Here is a 25652-nt window from a genome sequence, read left to right as displayed (position 1 = left end):
CGCCAAGACCTGCCCCTGGTGGTATCTCCCACGCCAAGACCTGCCCCTGGTAGTATCTCCCACGTCAAGACCTGCCCCTGGTGGTATCTCCCACGTCAGGATCAAAGCCGTCGGCAGACTTGATGGTGGGGCCTCGACCACCTCGAGGTTATACTCGCTCATTCCTCGACTCAGTTACCTTCCACCATTCATCGATTGAATTCCACCTGAGAAGACTGCCGGAGGGTGGCGTAGCAGAAGTAAATCAAGCCTCTGAGGCGGATTTAATGAGAGCTGTCCAAAAGGAAAGAAACCTGAAGGGGTCTTGAGATGGGGGTCTTGAGAGGAGGGGTCTTGAGAGATGGGGTGGGGGGTCTGGGGGAGGGGGGAAAGGCTGCAAGCAGCAGGATAAAAACGACTGTCGGATGTAAAATAATTTTTGGTAAATTTAGTTGGTAGGAACCTTAGAACATGTACCCTGAGAGGTGTACAAAGAGAAGCATCTTTGAGTGGGCGGGAGGTTTTCATGCTGACGTGCTGACGTGCTGACGTGTTGACGTGCAGACGTGCAGACGTGCTGACGTGCTGACGTGTTGACGTGCAGACGTGCTACCAGGACGTTGAGACGTAGAGACGAGCTACAGGATATACGGCCGGAGAGGCAAGGAAGACCTAGTGGCAGCTTTCGATATGTATCTGGGGAGATTTAGATGTAATAATGGGCCTTTGGATATATTTAAAACAAATTGCAGATTTTATTTTAATTTTTTAAATCAAATTGCAGATCTGTTATTTTAATCGTTCTGCTAAGCCTAACTTACTCATTGCGATAACTCATCTTGGATTACTGTCAAGCACAACTCTCCAGGATGACTATGTCAAGAATAAGTCTCAGGGATGACTGTATGTCAAGAATAATTCTCCAGAATGACTGTATGTCAAGGATAACTCTCCAGGATGACTGCATGTGTCAAGAATAATTCTCCAGAATGACTGTATGTCAAGGATAACTCTCCAGGATGACTGCATGTGTCAAGAATAACTCTCCAGGATGACTGTATGTCAAGAATAACTCTCCAGAATGACTGTATGTCAAGGATAACTCTCCAGGATGACTGCATGTCAAGCACAACTCTCCAGAATGACTGCATGTCAAGCACAACTCTCCAGAATGACTGCATGTCAAGCACAACTCTCCAGGATGACTGCATGTCAAGCACAACTCTCCAGGATGACTGCATGTCAAGCACAACTCTCCAGGATGACTGCATGTCAAGCACAACTCTCCAGAATGACTGCATGTCAAGCACAACTCTCCAGAATGACTGCATGTCAAGCACAACTCTCCAGGATGACTGCATGTCAAGCACAACTCTCCAGAATGACTGCATGTCAAGCACAACTCTCCAGGATGACTGCATGTCAAGCACAACTCTCCAGAATGAATGCATGTCAAGCACAACTCTCCAGAATGACTGCATGTCAAGCACAACTCTCCAGAATGACTGCATGTCAAGCACAACTCTCCAGAATGACTGCATGTCAAGCACAACTCTCCAGAATGACTGCATGTCAAGCACAACTCTCCAGGATGACTGCATGTCAAGCACAACTCTCCAGGATGACTGCATGTCAAGCACAACTCTCCAGAATGACTGCATGTCAAGCACAACTCTCCAGAATGACTGCATGTCAAGCACAACTCTCCAGAATGACTGCATGTCAAGCACAACTCTCCAGGATGACTGCATGTCAAGCACAACTCTCCAGAATGACTGCATGTCAAGCACAACTCTCCAGAATGACTGCATGTCAAGCACAACTCTCCAGAATGACTGCATGTCAAGCACAACTCTCCAGGATGACTGCATGTCAAGCACAACTCTCCAGAATGACTGCATGTCAAGCACAACTCTCCAGAATGACTGCATGTCAAGCACAACTCTCCAGAATGACTGCATGTCAAGCACAACTCTCCAGGATGACTGCATGTCAAGCACAACTCTCCAGAATGACTGCATGTCAAGCACAACTCTCCAGAATGACTGCATGTCAAGCACAACTCTAACATCGCCACCGCTACTGTCCCTGGTGAACACAGAGGAGGAGGCGAGCAAGTATTGGTTTTAGAATAGATATTCATGTTTTATAAGCCCAATCGGCGTGGAAGTATCGGCAATGAGCATCACTTTTACCTCCAACTATTCTCCTTTGCGTCCCTTTCATTAACGTAACGTTAAATTACAGGAGAAGTTGTTCAGTTTCCACAACTGGTTAAAACTGTTGGTTGTGTGTACTTTACGATGTTATACATGTATAATAGATAACACGAACTTCACGTATAACTTCTTTACATTGAGGTGGTGGTGCCTACTATACATAGAGAGGATATCTTCAATACATGGCGGTAGTGGTATCTACAATACATGGCGGTAGTCTGATACATAACTCATCAAAGAGGTCCCGGATGCGCGTTCAAAGAAGCGATGAGAACTCATCATCATAACAAAATGTTACACTAGAGAGCATATTCACTAAATAAGTTTATGTCAACAAATAAATTAATTCACTGTTGTATTAATATATACAGGAAGAGAGTACCACCTCTGGCTGGAAGAAGGGGGACCCATAGCCTCGGAGGAAACCACGCATAGCGCATTAGAGGAGTTGTATTAATATATATATATATTTCTCAATTCATTGAAGTTCAATCCGAGAATCGAACCTGGAAAGGAGAATGTCGAACACAGTGTCAGGCAGCTACCAGTCCACTATATACAAACTATTGGTGATCTATCTTTTCTGGCATGTCTGGCCCTCAGTCGGGTATATTCTAGATAAGCCAATAGTTAATTTGTCGAAACTGTTGAATATATAGAATCTCTGGAATTTACCAAAACTCTTTTGAATTTATGGAAATCTCTGAAAATCATGAAAAAAAAAAATAATTTATAGCATCTCTGGAATTCGAATTTTTTTTTGAATATATGGAATCTCTGAAAATCACCAAAACTCTTTTGAAATTGTGAAATCTCTGGAATTCATGAAAAATCTTGAATTTATTTAATCTTTGGAATTTGTCGAAACTTTTAGATTTATGGAATCACTGGAATTCATGGAAACTCTACTTTTAACGAAGGCCCACACGTATGATATATATATATATATATATATATATATATATATATATATATATATATATATATATATATATATATATATATATATATATATATATATATTTTATTAAATATGACCGAAAAAGTAAGATTAATAATTCTAACACGAATTTTCTCAATCTTTCGTACATTATGCTTCACTGTTGGAGGTAAATCAAAAATCACTTCTCCAAAATTCATTTTTATTTCTAGTCTGACGCGACACGGGCGCGTTTCGTAAAACTTATTACATTTTCAAAGACTTCACAAATACACAACTGATTAGAACTTGCGTTTCCCTGATTTTATATCTACATTTGAGTGAGGTGGGAAGGGTGATGTGGCATTACATTTGAGTAAGGTGGGAAGGATGATGTGGCATTAGAGGATATTAATAGGGTATTAAAAGTATCAACGCAAGACAGAACACTCTCCAGACACGAAACAGAACGCTTTAAAAGAGACTAACGTCGTCTATGCCTTCAAATGCCCACTTGGGGACTGTAAGCTCCAAAAAACCCAGTATATAGGCAAGACAACAACATCTCTTTCTAGGCGTTTAACGATGCATAAACAACAGGGCTCCATTAAGGAACATATAATCTCTTCCCATAACCAAACCATCGCCAGAGAAATCCTAGTAAACAACACAGAAATCATCGATAGATACAGCGATAGCAGGCGGCTCGACGTTTGCGAGGCACTACACATCAAGAAGTCAACACCAGCAATCAACAGCCAATTATTGCACAACTATATTCTACCCACCTCAAGACTCCGCTCCAATATAGAAGCATCAAGAAATATGGACCAATAGGCTTTCTACAAACACTTCTATTCAATATCCATTGTTTCGTGTTCTGTCTTGTGTTGATACTTTTAATACCCTATTAATATCCTCTAATGCCACATCATCCTTCCCACCTTACTCAAATGTAATGCCACATCACCCTTCCCACCTCACTCAAATGTAGATATAAAATCAGGGAAACGCAAGTTCTAATCAGTTGTGTATTTGTGAAGTCTTTGAAAATGTAATAAGTTTTACGAAACGCGCCCGTGTCGCGTCAGACTAGAAATAAAAATGAATTTTGGAGAAGTGATTTTTGATTTACCTCCAACAGTGAAGCATAATGTACGAAAGATTGAGAAAATTCGTGTTAGAATTATTAATCTTACTTTTTCGGTCATATTTAATAATATATGTCTACAGGAAAGACTGCTACCAAAATATACTAATGTTAAAGTGCACGACCCAGCAGCAAGGAATCAAGCCTTCACGATAAAATATCGCCAGGATCTGATTCGTGATCAGATATACAAGGCAGAGAATGAAATCAAAGACAAAAAAACGCAACTACTTCATGCTACAAACGAGTGGAGAAATAGCAACATCGACCATAGTATCCGTACCCGCATTGAACAACACCTCGACATCCTCACAGACCAACATCACCTCAGCACTGAAACAAGGATTATCAAGAAACTAACAACATTATATGGAGGACCTATGGCAATTCCACGACCAAGAGATGGCTTCCTGAACCTTGCAGGAATTAACCTCACTGAGGACCAAGTCACTCTCCTAAATCTGGGCATAAACTGTCATGTTATGTCCAGACCGAGTGAAATGGCCCGGAAAGTGGAGTTGGAAATTCTGTTGGACGACATATTCGACCTCGAGACACAAAAGAAGGTCACTACCAAAGATACCTTACAAGCAGAACTTATTGCAGAAGGAGGAAAGAATCGAGGCAACTACAGAAGCACCATACTGTCCCCCGAGCTTAGAGCGGCAGCTAAAAGCCTTCGTGAGAACAAGGAGATAGTTGTCAGGAGAGGTGACAAGTCGCCAATATATGTCATTCTTAAAAAAGACGAATATCTGGCGAAAATGAACATCATACTCTCTGACCAAACTAAGTTCCAAAGGGTAACGAAGGACACTACAGCCGAATTAAAAGCAAAGGTCAACAAACTGATCGAAACTGTGAACGCCAAGAAATCCGGACTCCACCTGCCAAAGATCATTGGGGAATATAAACCTGGATATGCGTATGGAAATGTCAAGACGCACAAGCCTGGAAACCCACTTCGGCCAATCATTAGCCAGATACCCACACCCACGTACAGATTGGCGAAGCGACTTAACGGCCTGCTGACTCCTTATGTTCCTTGCGCCTTCAGCCTGAAGTCTCCAAAGGAATTTGTGGACTTACTGCGGGGCGCACGGGCCACAGGGATAAGAGCCTCGTTGGACGTAGAATCGCTGTTTACCAACGTACCTGTGGACGAGACAATCGGAATGATAGCCGACAGAGTGTATCGTGATCCAGCCTGTACTCCTCTTGACATGCCAGAAAGTATTCTGAGGAAACTACTCCAAGCTTGTACTAAAGAGGCACCCTTCTTGAGCCCGGATGGGCACATGTATAAGCAAGTAGATGGGGTCGCTATGGGTTCTCCCCTAGGTGTCCTGTTTGCAAACTTCTACATGGGTACCATCGAGCAAAAAGTCTTAGTCGACATGAACTTGAAACCGGCCATATACTGCAGGTATGTTGACGACATTTTTACACAGGTACCTGATGTCAGACATCTGCAGGAGCTGAAGGAGGCATTTGAGCAGAGTTCCGTGCTGCGTTTCACTTACGAGACGGAAAAGGATGGGAAGCTGCCTTTTCTAGATGTAACAGTCATGGAAAAGGGCGGAGGTTTCCACACTGCAGTCTACACAAAGGAAACAAACATAGGAATGTGCCTAAATGCCAACAGCGACTGCCCTGACAGGTACAAGAGGAGTGTTGTTAACGCATACGTCGACCGTGCTCTCAGCCACAGCTCAGAATGGAAGCAAGTCGACGAAGAACTCTGTAGGGTAAGGCAGGTTCTAGTCAATAACGGCTTCTCCAATGGTTTCATCGAAGACATCATAAGAAGGAAAGTGAAAAGCCATGCAACCTCCGAAGAGACAACTAACACAACACCTATACCCCCTATTAGACTATTTTACAGGAACTTCTTTTCCACAGCTCATAAAACAGAGGAAAGGGTCCTGAAAGATATGGAAGTTGTAGTGAAGGACCTGGTGACTCTAGTGGGAGCCCTGAGGACAGAGTTGGACTCTCTGCGGGAGGAGGTGCGTCAGCTTAAAAAACAACGAGAAGTAACGAAGGAGGAGACCAGCAGTAAAGGGACCTCGTCTTGGAGAGTTGCGAAAGACAGGGGCCTTAAGAAGACTTTGATAAAACCGCCTTCAAACGCCATAGCAACTTCAAATTCATTTGACGTTTTGGAGGACGAGTGCTGTGGAGAGACTGTGGATCGCGCAAAAGGGAAAGCAACGAAGAGAAAGGAAGCGCAGGCCCCTCAGAAAGTAAAGGAAGTACCTAAGCAAACATTAGTTGTGGGAGATTCCCAGATAAGGTATTTGGATAGAACGTTTTGTGCTAGAGATAGGGGGAACAGGTTAAGGGTTTGCTATCCCGGAGCTGGCATTGGTGATATTATAAACAACATGAATGATATTATGGCTGGTAATGGGAACAATCCCATTATTTGCATTAGCGTGGGAGGAAATGATGTTGGTCGAGTCAGGAGTGAGGAACTGATTCAGAGGTATAAAACAGCCATAGAGTTAGTTAGGAGCAAGGGAGGAATCCCGATCATATGTGGCATTCTTCCAAGAAAGGGAGTGGGAAATGAATGGATATCGAGGGCACTTGGTGTCAATTGCCGGCTGGAAAGATATTGCAAATCAAATGCAATATCTTTCATAGACAACTGGGAACACTTCTATGGAAGAAATGAAATGTATGCTCGTGATGGGGTGCATCTATCGAGAGCTGGGGTTGTTGCTGTTGCGAACTCGCTAGAAGAAGTGGTTAGAGGTGTTTGTTTGGGTTTAAACTGTTAGTAGATAGAGGTATGGGAATTGATTTGGAGGAAGGAGGTAATAAAAGTATGTGTTTGTGGGAGAAAGGAATTGGCAAAACGATCAGGGAAAGAGAAGGTCCGCAAAATAACAATTCACTTAGGGTATATTACACTAACAGTAGAAGTCTAAGAAATAAAATTAACGAATTAAATGCTCTTGTCTGCACAGAAAAAATAGATATTATTGCACTTACCGAAACGTGGATGAATGTAGAAAATAGAGAACTATTAGCTGAATATCAAATATATGGATTTAAACTATTTCACACAGATAGATATATTAGACGAGGAGGTGGAGTAGCCATATATGTTAGGGACAATTTGAAATGTAGTCTCAAAGAGGGAATCAAAACAGAGCCACACTCAGAAACTATTTGGATTGAATTAAACGAAAAAGCTAATAATATTATAATAGGAGTAATATATAGGCCACCAAATTTAGACAGAATGGAAGCAAAGCATCTATGGGATGAAATATCTAGAGCATCTAGATCTAACAGTATTTATGTCATGGGTGACTTTAATTTTAGCGGAATAAACTGGTTGAACAAAACAGGGAATAGTGAAGCAGAAGATTTTCTAGAATTAATTGACGATTGCTTTCTTACGCAACACATTAAGGAACCAACACGGGAAAATAATATTTTAGATTTAGTGTTAACTAACAGGGAAACGCAAATTAATGACATCGAAATAGGGAGTGAGCTAGGGAGCAGTGATCACAAAGAAATCAGATTTAGCATAGAATGGAATAGACCAGTAGGAGAAAATTCTGTTAAAGTGCCAGATTTTCGTAAAGCTGATTTTAATAGCCTAAGAAATTTTTTGGGTCAAATTGATTGGAAAGGCTTGGGTATGGGGTGTGGGCCGGTCTTGGAGCGAGACATGAACCCAGCGATAGGTGACTTAAATGGGGATTTCGATGTGGATTCAATATATAACTTATTTAAGAATATTCTAAACAAAGCACAGGAACGTAGTATACCATACAAATTGAATAGATCGTATACTAATGACCCAAAGTGGATAACAAAGAATTTGAAGAACCTTATAGGTAAAAAGAGAGCTTGGTACAAAAGGATTAAAAATGGGGAGGTCACTTTAGAACAGGAATTCGTACAACTGGTTAGAAATGTTAAAAAAGAGATAAGGAAAGCAAAAAGAAACTATGAAGTTCGCATAGCAGGGCAAGCAAAGACAAATCCTAAAGGGTTTTTTCAGTTATATCGTACTAAGACTAGGGAAAGGATAGGTCCATTAAAAACTGAGACAGGTCAAATAACAAATAGTGATGAAGAGATGAGTAGTATTTTTAATAAATATTTTGTATCTGTATTTACTAAAGAAGAACTTAACAATATGCCTTCAGCCGAACAAGTCTATGTGGGTGGGGACGAGGACAGGTTGACGAGTTTAGCAGTTACCAGGGAGGATGTTCTTAAACAAATAGTAAAACTCAAACCAAACAAATCCCCAGGGCCGGATGAAGTGTTTGCTAGGGTGCTTAAAGAATGCAAAGAGGAGCTTTGTGACCCACTGTCAACCATATTTAATAAATCAATAGAGTCAGGCAGAGTGCCAGAGTTTTGGAAAGTTGCTAATGTGATACCAGTTTTTAAGAAAGGAGATAGATCACTTGCGTCTAACTATCGACCAATTAGCCTAACGTCTATTGTGGGAAAGTTACTCGAATCTATAATAGCAAATAAAATTCGTCTTCATCTTGAAAAACATAAATTAATAATTGAGTCGCAACATGGTTTTATAAATGGCCGTTCATGTTTAACAAATTTGTTATCTTTTTATTCTAGCATTGTTGAGGCAGTTGATAGTGGTAAGGATTGCGATGTTGTATACCTTGACTTTAGCAAAGCTTTTGATACAGTGCCGCATGAAAGACTGATTAAAAAAATAGAGTCTCATGGTATTGGGGGTGCTATATTAAGCTGGATTAGGGCATGGCTATACCAAAGGAAACAGAGAGTTAGTATAAATGGAATCAAGTCAGAGTGGGAAAATGTTGTAAGTGGAGTGCCTCAAGGCTCTGTCCTGGGACCTCTGTTGTTTATAATATATATAAATGATTTAGATTCAGGTTTGAGTAGCAACATTTGCAAATTTGCCGATGATACGAAAATCGGTAGGGAAATTAATTCGGAGGAGGACTCACTATCACTTCAAGTTGATCTAGATAGGGTTTTGAAATGGTCAAAGGATTGGCAGATGCAGTTTAATGCTGATAAATGTAAAGTTCTGAGGTTAGGTAATGATGATAGAGTTACAAGATACGAGCTAGATGGTGTTGTGATTGCGAAGTCGGATTGCGAAAGGGATCTGGGAGTTATGATTAGTAAGAATTTAAAACAAAAGGATCAATGCATAAATGTTCGTAATAAGGCAAATCGGACACTTGGATTTATTAATCGCAGCGTTAGTAACAAGACACCTGGTGTGGTTCTCAAGCTATATCTTGCTCTAGTTAGGCCCCATTTAGATTATGCAGTTCAGTTTTGGTCGCCATATTATAGAATGGATATAAATTCACTTGAACGTGTCCAGCGTAGGATGACTAAGTTAATTCCCCAAATTAGAAATCTTTCATATGAAGAAAGATTAACAAAGCTTAAGTTGCATTCACTGGAAAGGCGAAGAGTTAGGGGTGACATGATAGAGGTTTACAAGTGGATGAATGGACATAACCGGGGGGATATTAATAGGGTATTAAAAGTATCAACACAGGACAGAACACGAAACAATGGATATAAATTGGATAAGTTTAGATTTAGGAAAGACTTGGGTAAATACTGGTTCAGTAACAGGGTTGTTGATTTGTGGAACCAATTGCCGCGTAACATTGTGGAGGTGGGGTCCCTCGATTGTTTCAAGCACGGGTTGGACAAGTATATGAGTGGGATTGGGTGGTTATAGAATAGGAGCTGCCTCGTATGGGCCAATAGGCCTTCTGCAGTTACCTTTGTTCTTATGTTCTTATGTTCTTAAGATATTGTTAATAGAAACGTTATCCCTACAGACAAAAATCAGAGGATACAACTGACGATTTACTATAAAACCAGAAAAACGGCCAGCCTACTCATGAGAAACTCTCCAGACACGAAACAGAACGCTTTAAAAGAGACTAACGTCGTCTATGCCTTCAAATGCCCACTTGGGGACTGTAAGCTCCAAAAAACCCAGTATATAGGCAAGACAACAACATCTCTTTCTAGGCGTTTAACGATGCATAAACAACAGGGCTCCATTAAGGAACATATAATCTCTTCCCATAACCAAACCATCGCCAGAGAAATCCTAGTAAACAACACAGAAATCATCGATAGATACAGCGATAGCAGGCGGCTCGACGTTTGCGAGGCACTACACATCAAGAAGTCAACACCAGCAATCAACAGCCAATTATTGCACAACTATATTCTACCCACCTCAAGACTCCGCTCCAATATAGAAGCATCAAGAAATATGGACCAATAGGCTTTCTACAAACACTTCTATTCAATATCCATTGTTTCGTGTTCTGTCTTGTGTTGATACTTTTAATACCCTATTAATATCCTCTAATGCCACATCATCCTTCCCACCTTACTCAAATGTAATGCCACATCACCCTTCCCACCTCACTCAAATGTAGATATAAAATCAGGGAAACGCAAGTTCTAATCAGTTGTGTATTTGTGAAGTCTTTGAAAATGTAATAAGTTTTACGAAACGCGCCCGTGTCGCGTCAGACTAGAAATAAAAATGAATTTTGGAGAAGTGATTTTTGATTTACCTCCAACAGTGAAGCATAATGTACGAAAGATTGAGAAAATTCGTGTTAGAATTATTAATCTTACTTTTTCGGTCATATTTAATAAAATATGTCTACAGGAAAGACTGCTACCAAAATATACTAATATATATATATATATATATATATATATATATATATATATATATATATATGTATATATATATATATATATATATATATATATATATATATATATATATATATATATATATATATATATATATATATATATATATATATATATATATTAGTATATTTTGGTAGCAGTCTTTCCTGTAGACATATATTATTAAATATGACCGAAAAAGTAAGATTAATAATTCTAACACGAATTTTCTCAATCTTTCGTACATTTCTTTTCACTGCTGGTGGTAATTCAAAAATCAATTCTCCAAAATTCATTTTTATTTCTAGTCTGACGCGACACTTGAGCGCGTTTCGTAAAACTTATTACATTTTCAAAGACTTTAGTTTACAAATACACAACTGAACTTACACATCTTCGATTTGTTTATATCTACATTTGAGTGAGGTGCATGGGGTGAGGTGGTATTAATAGGGTATTAAATTCATCAACACAAGACAGAACACGAAACAATGGGTATTGAATGGAAGTGATTGTAGAAAGCCTATTGGTCCATATTTCTTGATGCTTCTATATTGGAGCGGAGTCTTGAGGTGGGTAGAATATAGTTGTGCATTAATTGGCTGTTGATTGCTGGTGGTGTTGACTTCTTAATGTGTAGTGCCTCGCAAACGTCAAGCCGTCTGCTATCGCTGTATCTATCGATGATTTCTGTGTTGTTTACTAGGATTTCTCTGGCGATGGTTTGGTTGTGGGAAGAGATTATATGTTCCTTAATGGAGCCTTGTTGCTTATGCATCGTTAAACGCCTAGAAAGAGATGTTGTTGTCTTGCCTATATACTGGGTTTTTTGGAGCTTACAGTCCCCAAGAGGGCATTTGAAGGCATAGACGACGTTGGTCTTTTTTAAAGCGTTTTGCTTTGTGTCTGGAGAGTTTCTCATGAGTAGGCTGGCCGTTTTTCTGGTTTTATAGTAAATCGTCAGTTGTATCCTCTGATTTTTGTCTGTAGGGATAACGTTTCTATTAACAATATCTTTCAGGACCCTTTCCTCCGTTTTATGAGCTGTGGAAAAGAAGTTCCTGTAAAATAGTCTAATAGGGGGTATAGGTGTTGTGTTAGTTGTCTCTTCAGAGGTTGCATGGCGTTTCACTTTCCTTCTTATGATGTCTTCGACGAAACCATTGGAGAAGCCATTGTTGACTAGGACCTGCCTTACCCTACAGAGTTCTTCGTCGACTTGCTTCCATTCTGAGCTGTGGCTGAGAGCACGGTCGACATATGCGTTAACAACACTCCTCTTGTACCTGTCTGGGCAGTCGCTGTTGGCATTTAGGCACCTTCCTATGTTCGTTTCCTTAGTGTAGACTGCAGTGTGGAAACCTCCGCTCTTTTCCATGACTGTTACATCTAGAAAGGGCAGCTTCCCATCCTTTTCCATCTCGTAAGTGAAACGCAGCACGGAACTCCGCTCAAATGCCTCCTTCAGCTCCTGCAGATGTCTGACATCAGGTACCTGTATAAAAATGTCGTCAACATACCTGTTGTATATGGCCGGTTTCAAGTTACCACCAGCAGTGAAAAGAAATGTACGAAAGATTGAGAAAATTCGTGTTAGAATTATTAATCTTACTTTTTCGGTCATATTTAATAATATATATATATATATATATATATATATATATATATATATATATATATATATATATATATATATATATATATATATATATATATATATATATATATATATATATATACGCCTGACGTAGACACACATGGGTAAAGTCAAGGTTCACCCCGGGAGCTGCCCACACTGAGAGAGAGAGTTCGAGCCCCGCCATCTGTGGGTGTAATAACGAGACCGCATCATTCCGGAATTATAAACCACTCTAAAGCTGAGCATCCTGAGCTGACCAACTGCCCTCTTCGTCCTCGAAGCTGTGGCACAGACCCGCGGTAGGGTGTGGCACAGACCCGCGGTAGGGTGTGGCACAGACCCGCGGTAGGGTGTGGCACAGACACGTGCCAGGGTGTGGCACAGACACGTGCCAGGGTGTGGCACAGACACGTGCCAGGGTGTGGCACACTTTACCTCCGACGTCTGGAGACACTGTCCTGCAACAGTCATTTCTTTCTACCTGAGGAAGGTTTCCGCTGTCCGATAAGTTTGGTTTCCTGTACTTGTTAAACCGGACTTCTCCTTGTATGATCTCCCTGGTATTGTTTCATGTATATTATTACTGATACAGATGTACATAGGACCTGAAACTGGATGAGTACGAGTCTAACGGTTTTTATATATGGACGTAACTCTTACATGTTCATTCTAACTCTTACATGTTCATTCTAACTCTTTCATATTCATTCTAAGTCTCAGATGTTCATCCTAGCTCTTACATGACCTGTTTACTTGTTATTCTGGAAGTTGGATTTGCGACACTATTTGCCTGAGACTTCTGGACAGCATTAGAATGCTACCATAATTAATGTTGACAAGTGGTCCAATATATGTATACATACATATATATATATATATATATATATATATATATATATATATATATATATATATATATATATATATATATATATATATATATATATATATATATATATATATATATATATATATATATATGTGTGTGTGTGTGTGTGTGTGTGTGTGTGTGTGTTATTAAATATGACCGAAAATGTAAGATTAATAATTCTAACACGAATTTTCTCAAAATTTCTTATGTTTCTTTTCACTGTCGATGGTAATTGAAAAATCAATTCTCCAAAATTCATTTTTATTTCTAGTCTGACGCGACACTTGAACGCGTTTCGTAATAACTTATTACATTTTCAAAGATTTTAGTTTACACACACACAACTATAACCTGCAAACACTACACAGAGTTCTACTATGCTATCATTTAAACAGCTTTTATCTTATATACTCGCATTTGGGTGAGGTGATATGTTACAACAGTTTTGGATGAGGTGAACAAAACTTTCAACACAAGACAGAGCAAACTTTCAACACAAGACAAAACACGGTGCATTGGGTATAAATTGGATAAATTAAAGGGAAGAATGGAAGTAACTGCAAAGGGCCTATTGGCCCATATTTCTTGATACTTCTATATTGGTGCGGAGTCTTGAAGTGGGTAGAATATAGTTGTGCATTAATTGGCTGTTGATTGCTGATGTTGACTTCTTGATGTGTAGTGCCTCGCAGATGTCAAGCCACCTGCTATCGCTGTATCTATCGATGATTTCTGTGTTGTTTGTTAAGACTTCTCTGGTGATGGTCTGGTTGTGGGAAGAGATTATATGTTCCTTAATGGAGCCCTGTTGCTTATGCATCGTTAATCGCCTGGAAAGAGATGTTATCTTGCCTATATACTGAGTTCTTTGAGGCTTACAGTCCCCAAGTGGGCATTTGAGGGCATAGACGACGTTGGTCTCTTTTAAAGCGTTCTGCTTTGTGTCTGGAGAGTTTCTCATGAGTTGGTTGGCCGTTTTTTTGGTTTTATAGTAAATCGTCAATTGTATCTTCTGATTTTTGTCTGTAGGGATAACGTTCTCATTAACAATATCTTTCAGGACCCTTTCCTCCGTTTTATGAGCTGTGGAAAAGAAGTTCATGTAAAATAGTCTAATAGGGGGTACAGGTGTTGTGTTAGTTGTCTCTTCAGAGGTTGCATGGCATTTCACCTTCCTTCTTATGATGTCTTCAATGAAACCATTGGAGAAGCCGTTGTTGACTAGGACCTGCCTTACCCTACAGAGTTCTTCATCGACTTGCTTCCATCCTGAGCTGTGGCTGAGAACACGGTCGACATAAGTGTTAACAACACTCCTCTTGTATCTGTCTGGGCAGTCACTGTTGGCATTGAGGCACATTCCTATGTTTGTTTCCTTAGTGTAGACTGCAATGTGGAAACCTCCGTTCCTTTCCATGACTGTTACATCTAGAAAGGGCAACTTCCCATCCTTCTCCATCTCGTAAGTGAAACGCAACACAGAATTCCGCTCAAATGCCTCCTTCAGCTCCTGCAGATGTCTGACATCAGGTACCTGTATAAAAATGTCGTCAACATACCTGCAGTATATGGCCGGTTTCAAGTTCATGTCGACTAAGACTTTTTGCTCGATGATACCCATGTAGAAGTTTGCAAACAGGACACCTAGAGGAGAACCCATGGCTACCCCATCGACTTGCTTATACATGTGTCCATCCGGGCTAAAGAAGGTTGCCTCTTTAGTACAAGCTTGGAGTAGTTTCCATAGAATGTTTTCTGGTATGTCAAGAGGAGTACAGGCCGGATCACGATACACTCTGTCGGCTATCATCCCGATTGTTTCATCCACATGTATGTTGGTAAACAGGGATTCTTCATCCAACGAGGCTCTTATCCCTGTGGCCAGTGTTCCCCGCAGTAAGTCAACAAATTCCTTTGGAGACTTCAGGCTGAAGGAGCAAGGGACATAAAGAGTCAGCAAGCCGTTGAGTCACTTCGCCAGTCTGTACGTGGGTGTGGGTATCTGGCTAATGATTGGCCGAATTGGGTTTCCAGGCTTGTGTGTCTTGACATTTCCATACGCATATCCAGGTTTATATTCCCCAATGATCTTTGGCAGGTGAAGTCCGGATTTCTTGGCGTTCACAGTTTCGATCAATCTGTTAACCTTTGCTTTCAATTCGGCTGTAGTGTCCTTCGTTACCCTTTGGAATTTAGTTTGGTCAGAGAGTATGAGGTTCATTTTCGCCAGATATTCGTCTTTTTTAAGAATGACGTATATTGGCGACTTGTCACCTCTCCTGACGACTATCTCCTTGTTCTCACGAAGGTTCTTAGCTGCCGCTTTAAGCTCGGGGGACAGTATGGTGCTTTTGTAGCTGCCTCGAATCTTTCCTCCTTCTGCAATAAGTTCTGCTTGTAAGGTGTCTTTGGTGGTGACCTTCTTTTGTGTTTCGAGGTCGAATATGTCGTCCAACAGGATTTTCAACTCCATTTTCTGGGCCATCTCACTTGGTCTGGACATAACGTGACAGTTTATACCCAGATTTAGGAGAGTGACTTGGTCCTCAGTGAGGTTGATTCCTGCAAGGTTCAGGAAGCAGTCTCTTGGTCGTGGAATCGTCATAGGTCCTCCATATAATGTTGTTAGTTTCTTGATTATCCTGGTTTCGGTGCTGAGGTGATGTCGATCATTGAGGATGTCGAGGTGTTGCTCGATACGAGTACGGAGGTTTTCGTCGATGTTGCTGTTTCTCCATTGGTTTGTAGCATAGAGTAGTTGCGTTTTGTTGTCTTTGATTTCATTTTCTGCCTTGTGTATCTGATTCCGAATCAGATCTTGGCGATATTTTATCGTGAAGGCTTGATTCCTTGCTGCTGGGTCTTGCGTTTTATTATTAGTATATTTTGGTAGCAGTCTTTCTTGTAAACATATGTTATTAAATATGACCGAAAAAGTAAGATTAATAATTCTAACACGAATTTTCTCAATATTTCTTGTTTCTTTTCACTGTCGATGGTAATTGAAAAATCAATTCTGTGAAAAATCAATTGAGCGGAATTCTGTGTTGCGTTTCACTTACGAGATGGAGAAGGATGGGAAGTTGCCCTTTCTAGATGTAACAGTCATGGAAAGGAGCGGAGGATCCCACACTGCAGTCTACACTAAGGAAACAAACATAGGAATGTGCCTCAATGCCAACAGTGACTGCCCAGACAGGTTCAAGAGGAGTGTTGTTAACGCTTATGTCGACCGTGCTCTCAGCCACAGCTCAGGATGGAAGCAAGTCGATGAAGAACTCTGTAGGGTAAGGCAGGTCCTAGTCAACAACGGCTTCTCCAATGGTTTCGTTGAAGACATCATAAGAAGGAAGGTGAAATGCCTTGCAACCTCTGAAGAGACAACTAACACAACACCTGTACCCCCTATTAGACTATTTTACACGAACTTTTTTTCCACTGCTCATAAAACGGAGGAAAGGGTCCTGAAAGATATTGTTAATGAGAACGTTATCCCTACAGACAAAAATCAGAAGATACAATTGACGATTTACTATAAAACCAAAAAAACGGCCAACCTAATCATGCGAAACTCTCCAGACACAAAGCAGAACGCTTTAAAAGAGACCAACGTCGTCTATGCCCTCAAATGCCCACTTAGGGACTGTAAGCCTTAAAGAACTCAGTATATAGGCAAGATAACAACATCTCTTTCCAGGCGATTAACGATGCATAAGCAACAGGGCTCCATTAAGGAACATATAATCTCTTCACACAACCAGACCATCACCAGAGAAGTCTTAACAAACAACACAGAAATCATCGATAGATACAGCGATAGCAGGTGGCTTGACGTCTGCGAGGCACTACACATCAAGAAGTCAACACTAGCAATCAACAGCCAATTAATGCACAACTATATTCTACCCACTTCAAGACTCCGCACCAATATAGAAGCATCAAGAAATATGGGCCAATAGGCCCTTTGCAGTTACTTCCATTCTTCCCTTTAATTTATCCAATTTATACCCAATGCACCGTGTTTTGTCTTGTGTTGAAAGTTTGCTCTGTCTTGTGTTGAAAGTTTTGTTCACCTCATCCAAAACTGTTGTAACATATCACCTCACCCAAATGCGAGTATATAAGATAAAAGCTGTTTAAATGATAGCATAGTAAAAGTCTATTTAGTGTTTGCAGGTTATAGTTGTGTGTTTGTAAACTAAAATCTTTGAAAATGTAATAAGTTATTACGAAACGCGTTCAAGTGTCGCGTCAGACTAGAAATAAAAATGAATTTTGGAGAATTGATTTTTCAATTACCATCGACAGTGAAAAGAAACATAAGAAATATTGAGAAAATTCGTGTTAGAATTATTGATCTTACTTTTTCGGTCATATCAAACATAATAACATATGTTTACAAGAAAAACTGCTACCAAAATATACTAATATATATATATATATATATATATATATATATATATATATATATATATATATATATATATATATATATATATATATATATATATATATGTATATATATATAGATGTACTTATTCATAGAGAAGATTTTTCACAAAAGTTTAGTGTCTACAGAAAACCTACGAATAATTTATCTTATGTTCATTATTTCTCAGGGCATAGATACAATGTGAAAAAATCTAATTTTTCCTCTATGTATCTAAGAGCTCTTCGAGTTGTGAGTCCAGAATTCTTAGATGAAGAGTTTAAGAATGTTGATTCTATTTGTCTCACGCTTTGTTATCCATTAAGTTTTTTGGAAGTTTGCCGTAGCAAAGCATGTCGTACATATTATATATATGCAATGAAAAAATTCACCCGAAGAATGTGTTATGTTTACCATATTTTTCTGGGTTTGAAAATATGGTCAAGGCCTTGAAACGTTTTGATATACATGTGTTGTTTAACTACGAAAATACTGTTGGTAAGCTATTAGTTAGAAACAGCCCTCTTAGTGATAATTGTGTCATTTATAAAATACCTTGTAAAGACTGTAATAGGTTCTATGTTGGGCAAACATCTAAAGATTTGAAATGTAGAATTTCGCAACATAAATACTCTGTAAGACATGGCCAATTGTCTAATGCTTTGTTCGTTCATTTGTTAGAAAATTCTCACCAAATTGATTGGGATATGGCTTCTTCAATAACGAATTGCAAAATCACTTTGAATAGGAACATAATTGAATCTGCTTTAATACACATTACAAAATAATGTAATTTGAACACTAGCAGTGGTTTATATAACTTGGATCCATTTTTGATAGATCAATTAAAGGGCGATTTGAATAAGATCATTGATGCACATTTGTCTCACGAATTCAGTGTTAATATTTACTATCTTATGCTATTGTTATCCATGTGTGGGCCTATTAATGCAGCTCTTATTTTATGGGCCCATAAACCATTAGTGGGTATAAATAGGAGCTGCCTCGTATGGGCCAATAGGCCTTCTGCAGTTCTTATGCTGCTCTTATTTATTTCCACCTAATTCCTATTCATTTTTCATTGTACCTCCTTCACTTCACCTCTCTCTCCTGCCTATATATTTGTCCAATACTTGACTGTAAATCTTTACGGGCTATTCATGCCCGTGCCACCTCTTGGGTGGCTTAATCTTTATCAATCAATCGACTGTAAATCATTTCTTCTGAAGATGTATTAATATACGAAAGTATTTAAGGAAATTCATGTTTCAATTCTTCCTCCGTGGTCTGACACTGTTACATTTTTCATCACGTGTTAATTTTCGTAATTTCACGAATCACGAAATTCCATCTCTGGTGCAACTGCAGGGACCCACATCCTCGAAGAAAAAACAAAGAGCATTCAGAGAAGACCTTGTGGATTCTCACTGAACACTTTAATCTTTTCTTCTCCTACCACCCCTATTATTTTTTTGTATGTTTTTATTTTATTTTATTTTATTTTAGTGCAATGCTACAATTTACAGAGAACACACACATATATATATATATATATATATATATATATATATATATATATATATATATATATATATATATATATATATATATATATATATATATATATATATATATAATAATATAACAATCAGCGTTCGAAGACCTCGTCCAGCTCCTCGGAGGTTGGGTGCGTACCCAGGATACAGCACGCATTTCCCCTCTGAACTGCGACACTGAGGCGCTGGAACAGGAAACTGGCCGCTCGTGGGTCTCTAGTTTCCCAATGAGTTTCTTGCCCACCTCCTTTAAGTACAAGTCTTCGTGGTGTAGTGGTAAAACACTCACCTGGCATTCTGCGAGCGCTCCGTCATGAATTCGTATCCTGGCCGGGGAGGATTTACTGGGCGCAAATCCTTAACTGTAGCCTCTGTTTAACTCAACAGTAAAATGTGCACTTGGTTGTAAAAACGATTCTTCGTGGGGATCGTATGCTAGGGACATGCCCGAAACGCTACGCGTACTAGTGGCTGTACGAGAATGAAACAACTCTTGTATATATCTAAAAAAAAATGAAGAAAAAAGAACTCAAGTGCACATTTACCCCAGAGTCTCAGAGCCTATCGGCACGAACCTGTAACAACGTTCTAGGTCCCTGTACTTGTTGGTTTTCTGGGTCTCCCTGAAGGTGGCCGCCCCGCCTCCCTCCGCTGAGCTGTAACGTAGATAGGTATCATCCAATGTAGACCCACACGTGTAATCCCACACGACCTGTTTACCTTCCCTCCATGGCTGCAGGGTGACTCCATCTGGGCGTTTTTGGCTGTTGTCAGGTCTTCACAACTGAGGTTCCCTTTGTGCTGGACACCCAGCTGTAGCCAAACTTCTCTTGATGATGTCATTGACTGCTTCATGTCTGGCAATCTTTCCCTGTGTCTTACGACAGATGAGACCATGGCTGCCGTATTGGTCTGCCCGTGCATGGCCGCAAACACACCGGTGTTCGGTGGAGATAGGGGCGGCAAGGCGCAGGGCAACACCAATACTTAGGGCCCGATGGTCCAGGCGGGTGCCCAAGGCGGAATTAGGGACTGCCAACAGGAAGTCCCCTGCATGGGGGGCTTGCACAGCTAGGAGACGCGCTTTGTCCTTCTGAGAAGCTGCGTCCAGCAATGATGTGGCGATGTTCTCCACTATGGGGCTATCCCATTTGGCCTGTTTGCCGTCGTTTGGAAAAGTTGGTCGGGTGTGTGAATTGGCAAGAGTGTCCCACTGACCAGCTTCTTCCACAAATTTGGGATCACGAATCCCAATGGAGTTCCTTAGGTATTTTGGTAGTATTTCATTCACTAATTCACTTGTAGCACTGTGTAAGAATGCCGGCATTGCTAACTGTGTCGCCTTGCGAATACCTATACCCCCGAGTCTAACTGGGAGCGTTGCTTGGTCCCACTGGTCATCTTGCAGGGAGAGGTTTAACACTTTCATAGTTATTGACTTTAGGAGTGAGTCGTATCCCGTTAATTTTGGGCTGTCGAAGGAAGGAGCACACCTGAGGAAATAGGTAAGTCTGGGCAAGGTACCAGGCACCTTGTGAGAAGGTACAGAGCATCGTGAGCATCCAAAGCCCCTATTCGCGCCTCCATCCTTCTCAGGTCGTTTCAGCAATATATATATATATATATATATATATATATATATATATATATATATATATATATATATATATATATATATATATATATATATATATATATATATATATATATAATGCACATATTCTGAAGTGAAGCAATATAACAAAGTATTTGGCATAAAACAGCAGCAGAACGGTGGGAATGTATATTGACACAGTAGATGGTGTTTACTTTTATTTTGCAAACGTTTCAACGTTTCAAGTTCCTGGGAAAAACTATCCTCCCCCCGCCCAATAATATATATATTTTTCCCTATATACATTTAAATCTTTTCCTATCAATAAATCGAGGGGTCAAATATTCCTGCCTTTCATTTACGTTTCTTAGTCTATGTAAATTATTGTATAACTGCCATTCTAGAGTTAATTGCTTAGATCATTTTATTTTGTGATCCTGTATATTGTATTGATATCGATCTGTTTAATAGAACAATTTTAGTTTAGTAACACGAGTGGTACAATGGGTTAGTGACATTTGATTTTTGTTTTATTCAAGCGTGATAAATCTGTTTACATTCTCCATTAGGTTTTGTAATAATTTAGTAGCAATAGTTGAAATAATAGCAAAGGCAAACATTTCATTGTGTTCTGACCTAATTGTATTTGAGGAGACGGAGCTCGGTTTCTTCTATCCATCTATCCATAGACCTGTCGATCATCTGTCTGTCGAATCCCGGTCTTAGGACTACGATCCCACAGCGCTGTCTACTTGGCCGTGAAGCCTATGTTCCATGATGTGTGTTCCGTGCCGCGGGTGTTCCGTGCCGCGGGTGTTCCGTGCCGCGGGTGTTCTGTGCCGCGAGTGTTCCGTCCCGCGGGTGTTCCGTCCCGCGGGTGTTCCGTCCCGCGGGTGTTCCGTGCCGCGGGTGTTCCTGGCCGTGGGTGTTCCTGGCCGTGGGTGTTCCGTGCCGCGGGTGTTCCGTGCCGCGGGTGTTCCGTGCCGCGGGTATTCCGTGCCGCGGGTGTTCCGTGCCGCGGGTGTTCCGTGCCGCGGGTGTTCCGTGCCGCGGGTGTTCCGTGCCGCGGGTGTTCCGTGCCGCGGGTGTTCCGTGCCGCGGGTGTTCCGTGCCGCGGGTGTTCCGTGCCGCGGGTGTTCCGTGCCGCGGGTGTTCCGTGCCGCGGGTGTTCCTGGCCGTGGGTGTTCCTGGCCGTGGGTGTTCCGTGCCGCGGGTGTTCCGTGCCGCGGGTGTTCCGTGCCGCGGGTGTTCCGTCCCGCGGGTGTTCCGTGCCGCGGGTGTTCCGTGCCGCGGGTGTTCCGTCCCGCGGGTGTTCCGTGCCGCGGGTGTTCCGTGCCGCGGGTGTTCCGTCCCGCGGGTGTTCCGTCCCGCGGGTGTTCCGTGCCGCGGGTGTTCCGTGCCGCGGGTGTTCCGTGCCGTGGGTGTTCCGTGCCGTGGGTGTTCCGTGCCGTGGGTGTTCCGTGCCGTGGGTGTTCCGTGCCGTGGGTGTTCCGTGCCGCGGGTGTTCCGTGCCGCGGGTGTTCCGTGCCGCGGGCTCAGCGAGTATGGAGTGAAGGAGACTTGTAAATCCACAACAGAGGATTTCATGTTTATGCAATTTCTTGGCGTCGCTCGGCAGGGAGAGTATTATTGCCACTGTGGGAAGTAGCAGCGTGTTACTTGGCTATCTTCTTGAGGTTATCTTGAGATGATTTCAGGGCTTAGCGTCCCCGCGGCCCGGTCCTCGACCAGGCCTCCTTTTTGTTACACATCCCCAGGAAGCAGCTCATAGCAGTTGGCTAACACCCAGGTACCTATTTACTGCTAGCTGAACTGGGTGAAAGAAACTCTCCCCCTTTGTTTCCGCCTCCGACGGCGATCGAACCCGGAAACCTTTGGACTACGAACCCCGAGCACTGTCCACTCACCCGTCAGGCCCCCCTACAACACAACTGCACATCAACACCTTGCAACATACAATTATAAATCATTGCAAAAGTAGAATAACACAATTATGTTTCCAGATTTGAGAAAGACTTCATTCGAGGCGCAGATCGGAGAGGAACAATATACCTTCGATATAATAGTACACAAGCAGACTATAAGCAAATATTTGACCTTGTTAAATTTGAAGGGGGATGAAAGAGCCATTAAAATGGGTCTGTGTATTCTCTCTGATGAGCTTGGAGATACTCCCTGTCAAGTGTGGCAGCAGCCGAGAACCTTATATATATATATATATATATATATATATATATATATATATATATATATATATATATATATGTTGTACCTAGTAGCCAGAACATCGTACTCGGCCTACTATGCAAGGCCTGATTTGCCTAATAAGCCAAGTTTTCCTGAATTAATATATTTCCTCTAAATTTTTTCTTATGATGAGATAAAGCTGCCCATTTCATTACGTATGAGGTCAATTTTTTTTTAATTGGAGTTAAAATTAACGTAGATATATGACCGAACCTAACCAACCCTACCTAACCTAACCTAACCTATCTTTATAGGTTAGGTCAGGTTATATAGCCGAAAAAGATAGGTTAGGTAGGTTAGGTAGTCGATAAATACTTAATTCATGAAAACTTGGCTTACCTGGCAAATCGGTCCTTGCATAGTAGGCAGAGAAGTGCGTTCTGGCTACTAGGTACGACATATATATATATATATATATATATATATATATATATATATATATATATATATATATATATATATATATATATATATATATATATATATATATATGGGGTCACCTTGCTACCTTGGAAGGATGGTAAGCAAGTGGTATGGGACTACACGTGCGCTGCCACACTGGCCAGTACCTACCTCCACTACAGCACACGTGAAAGCGGTGGTGCTGCTTCTTTCAGGGAATCGCAGAAAATTATTAAATACAGAGGTCTAGCACACTGCTACAGCTTTGTTCCGATCGGCTCGGAGACCCTCGGTTCGTGGGGAAAATGTGCATTGAAGTTCCTGAAGGAATTGGGGGACAAATTGATCAGCGCTACAAAAGACCAGAGAGCAAAAAGTTTCTTGTTCCAGCGCCTCAGTGTTGCGATTCAGAGGGGAAATGCCTGTTGCGTCTTGGGCACTAGTCCAACTTCAGAGGAATTCGAAGAAGTGTTTGACTTGCAACAATGATCGAACCCGTCTGTGACATTCATCAATGTTTCCCATTGTTGTGTTCTTCAAGAGATCCATAACCTTTAAGCACCTTTTTGCATTATTATTTTTGTATCAACCCATGTATATCTTGTAACCATCAAATGCATAATAAAGCACAAAAAATATTCAAGGAAGGGGGTGGTAGGAGAAAAGCACACAGAAACTGTATTGGAGGGGATCTAAACATTCCCTCTAATGCGTTATGCGTGGTTTCCTCCGAGGCTATGGGTCCCCCTTCTTCCAGCTAGAGGTGGTATATATATATATATATATATATATATATATATATATATATATATATATATATATATATATATATATATATATATATATATATATATATATATATATATATCTGATATTAGTGAAACAGTAAAGTATTAATAGTGAAAAAGTATTAAAAATAAGAGTATTTGGACGTGAGAGAATTTTAAATGACGTAACAGATTATCTGAGAATTTTTTCATAATCTTCGAGGATAATCTGAGGGAGTTGTTAATCTTTGTTAGATACAAACCATCGTTTCTGTCAGACTTTATCAAGCTCTTGAGGGACACTATATTACTGAGTACATGTAAAGTACATGAGTGCGTGAAAGGCACTCAACCTGAGCACTCAGGTCACCAGTGAAGGCACTCAACCTTCACTCCAGTACACCAGTGAAGGCACTCCACCTTCACTCCAGTACACCAGTGAAGGCACTCAACCTTCACTCCAGTACACCAGTGAAGGCACTCAACCTTCACTCCAGTACACCAGTGAAGGCACTCCACCTTCACTCCAGTACACCAGGGAATTAAAGGGTCGTGATAAGTGACCTTGATATAGCGACCTTTCCCATGCACGCTGGGTTATAACGGGCAGTATTTTACTTCAGTATACCGTTAACATTCCGTTCGTATCCTTCAATAACGGCTTCGAATTGTATGCTGTTGTAGTATATCTCCTTAATCTATCCGAGTGTATGCGTGTGTATGTTTCTCCTTGACGGGAACAATGAATCTACATGTAAGGTAATCGTGGTATCATTAGGCCTATTACTGACCCCCCGCCCCCCCCTCTCACGACAGAATCCACAACATTCTCCTAATTTCAGGGTATCAATTGCTTCCTAGGTGAACAGACCCATTAGGTGGTAGGATATGTGCCCAACCGTCTCTAGCCTACCGCAGGAAATGCACCCGGGACACTAGTTGAGGAGCCGTCGCAATAGATCACTGAATGTTGTAAATACACATTAATGTGTATTTACACAATTATCTATGTAAGGAAACATAGATCCTACATAAATCGACCAATTTATGTAGGGCCAGACGTAACTCTGTGTATCTGGGTATATATGTCTGTAGCTTAGATTAACATTTTAAAAGCACTACAATCACCTTCTGTGGTTGATTGTTCAATAAATCCCTGA

The 25652-nt window shown here is 40.8% G+C and overlaps 2 protein-coding genes across 3 annotated transcripts in view; both read left to right on the top strand.

Annotated features, from left to right (window-relative positions):
• Positions 1-25652, top strand: part of LOC138349825 (uncharacterized) — a 237692-nt gene that overhangs the window by 5184 nt on the left and 206856 nt on the right. The window lies entirely within an intron of this gene.
• LOC123759838 (serine-rich adhesin for platelets-like) lies at positions 1099-2109 on the top strand. The gene has a single exon (XM_045745097.1). It carries the CDS (start codon positions 1099-1101, stop codon positions 2107-2109), a length of 1011 nt encoding a protein of 336 aa, XP_045601053.1.

Source organism: Procambarus clarkii, chromosome 8, assembly GCF_040958095.1.
Source record: "Procambarus clarkii isolate CNS0578487 chromosome 8, FALCON_Pclarkii_2.0, whole genome shotgun sequence".
Taxonomy (NCBI): Eukaryota; Metazoa; Arthropoda; class Malacostraca; order Decapoda; family Cambaridae; genus Procambarus; species Procambarus clarkii.
This window is presented reverse-complemented; position numbering and strand designations above follow the sequence as displayed.

Excerpts from the sequence above, each read along its gene's own strand:
- LOC123759838 (XM_045745097.1), top strand. The coding sequence starts at position 1,099 with ATGTCAAGCACAACTCTCCAGAATGACTGCATGTCAAGCACAACTCTC.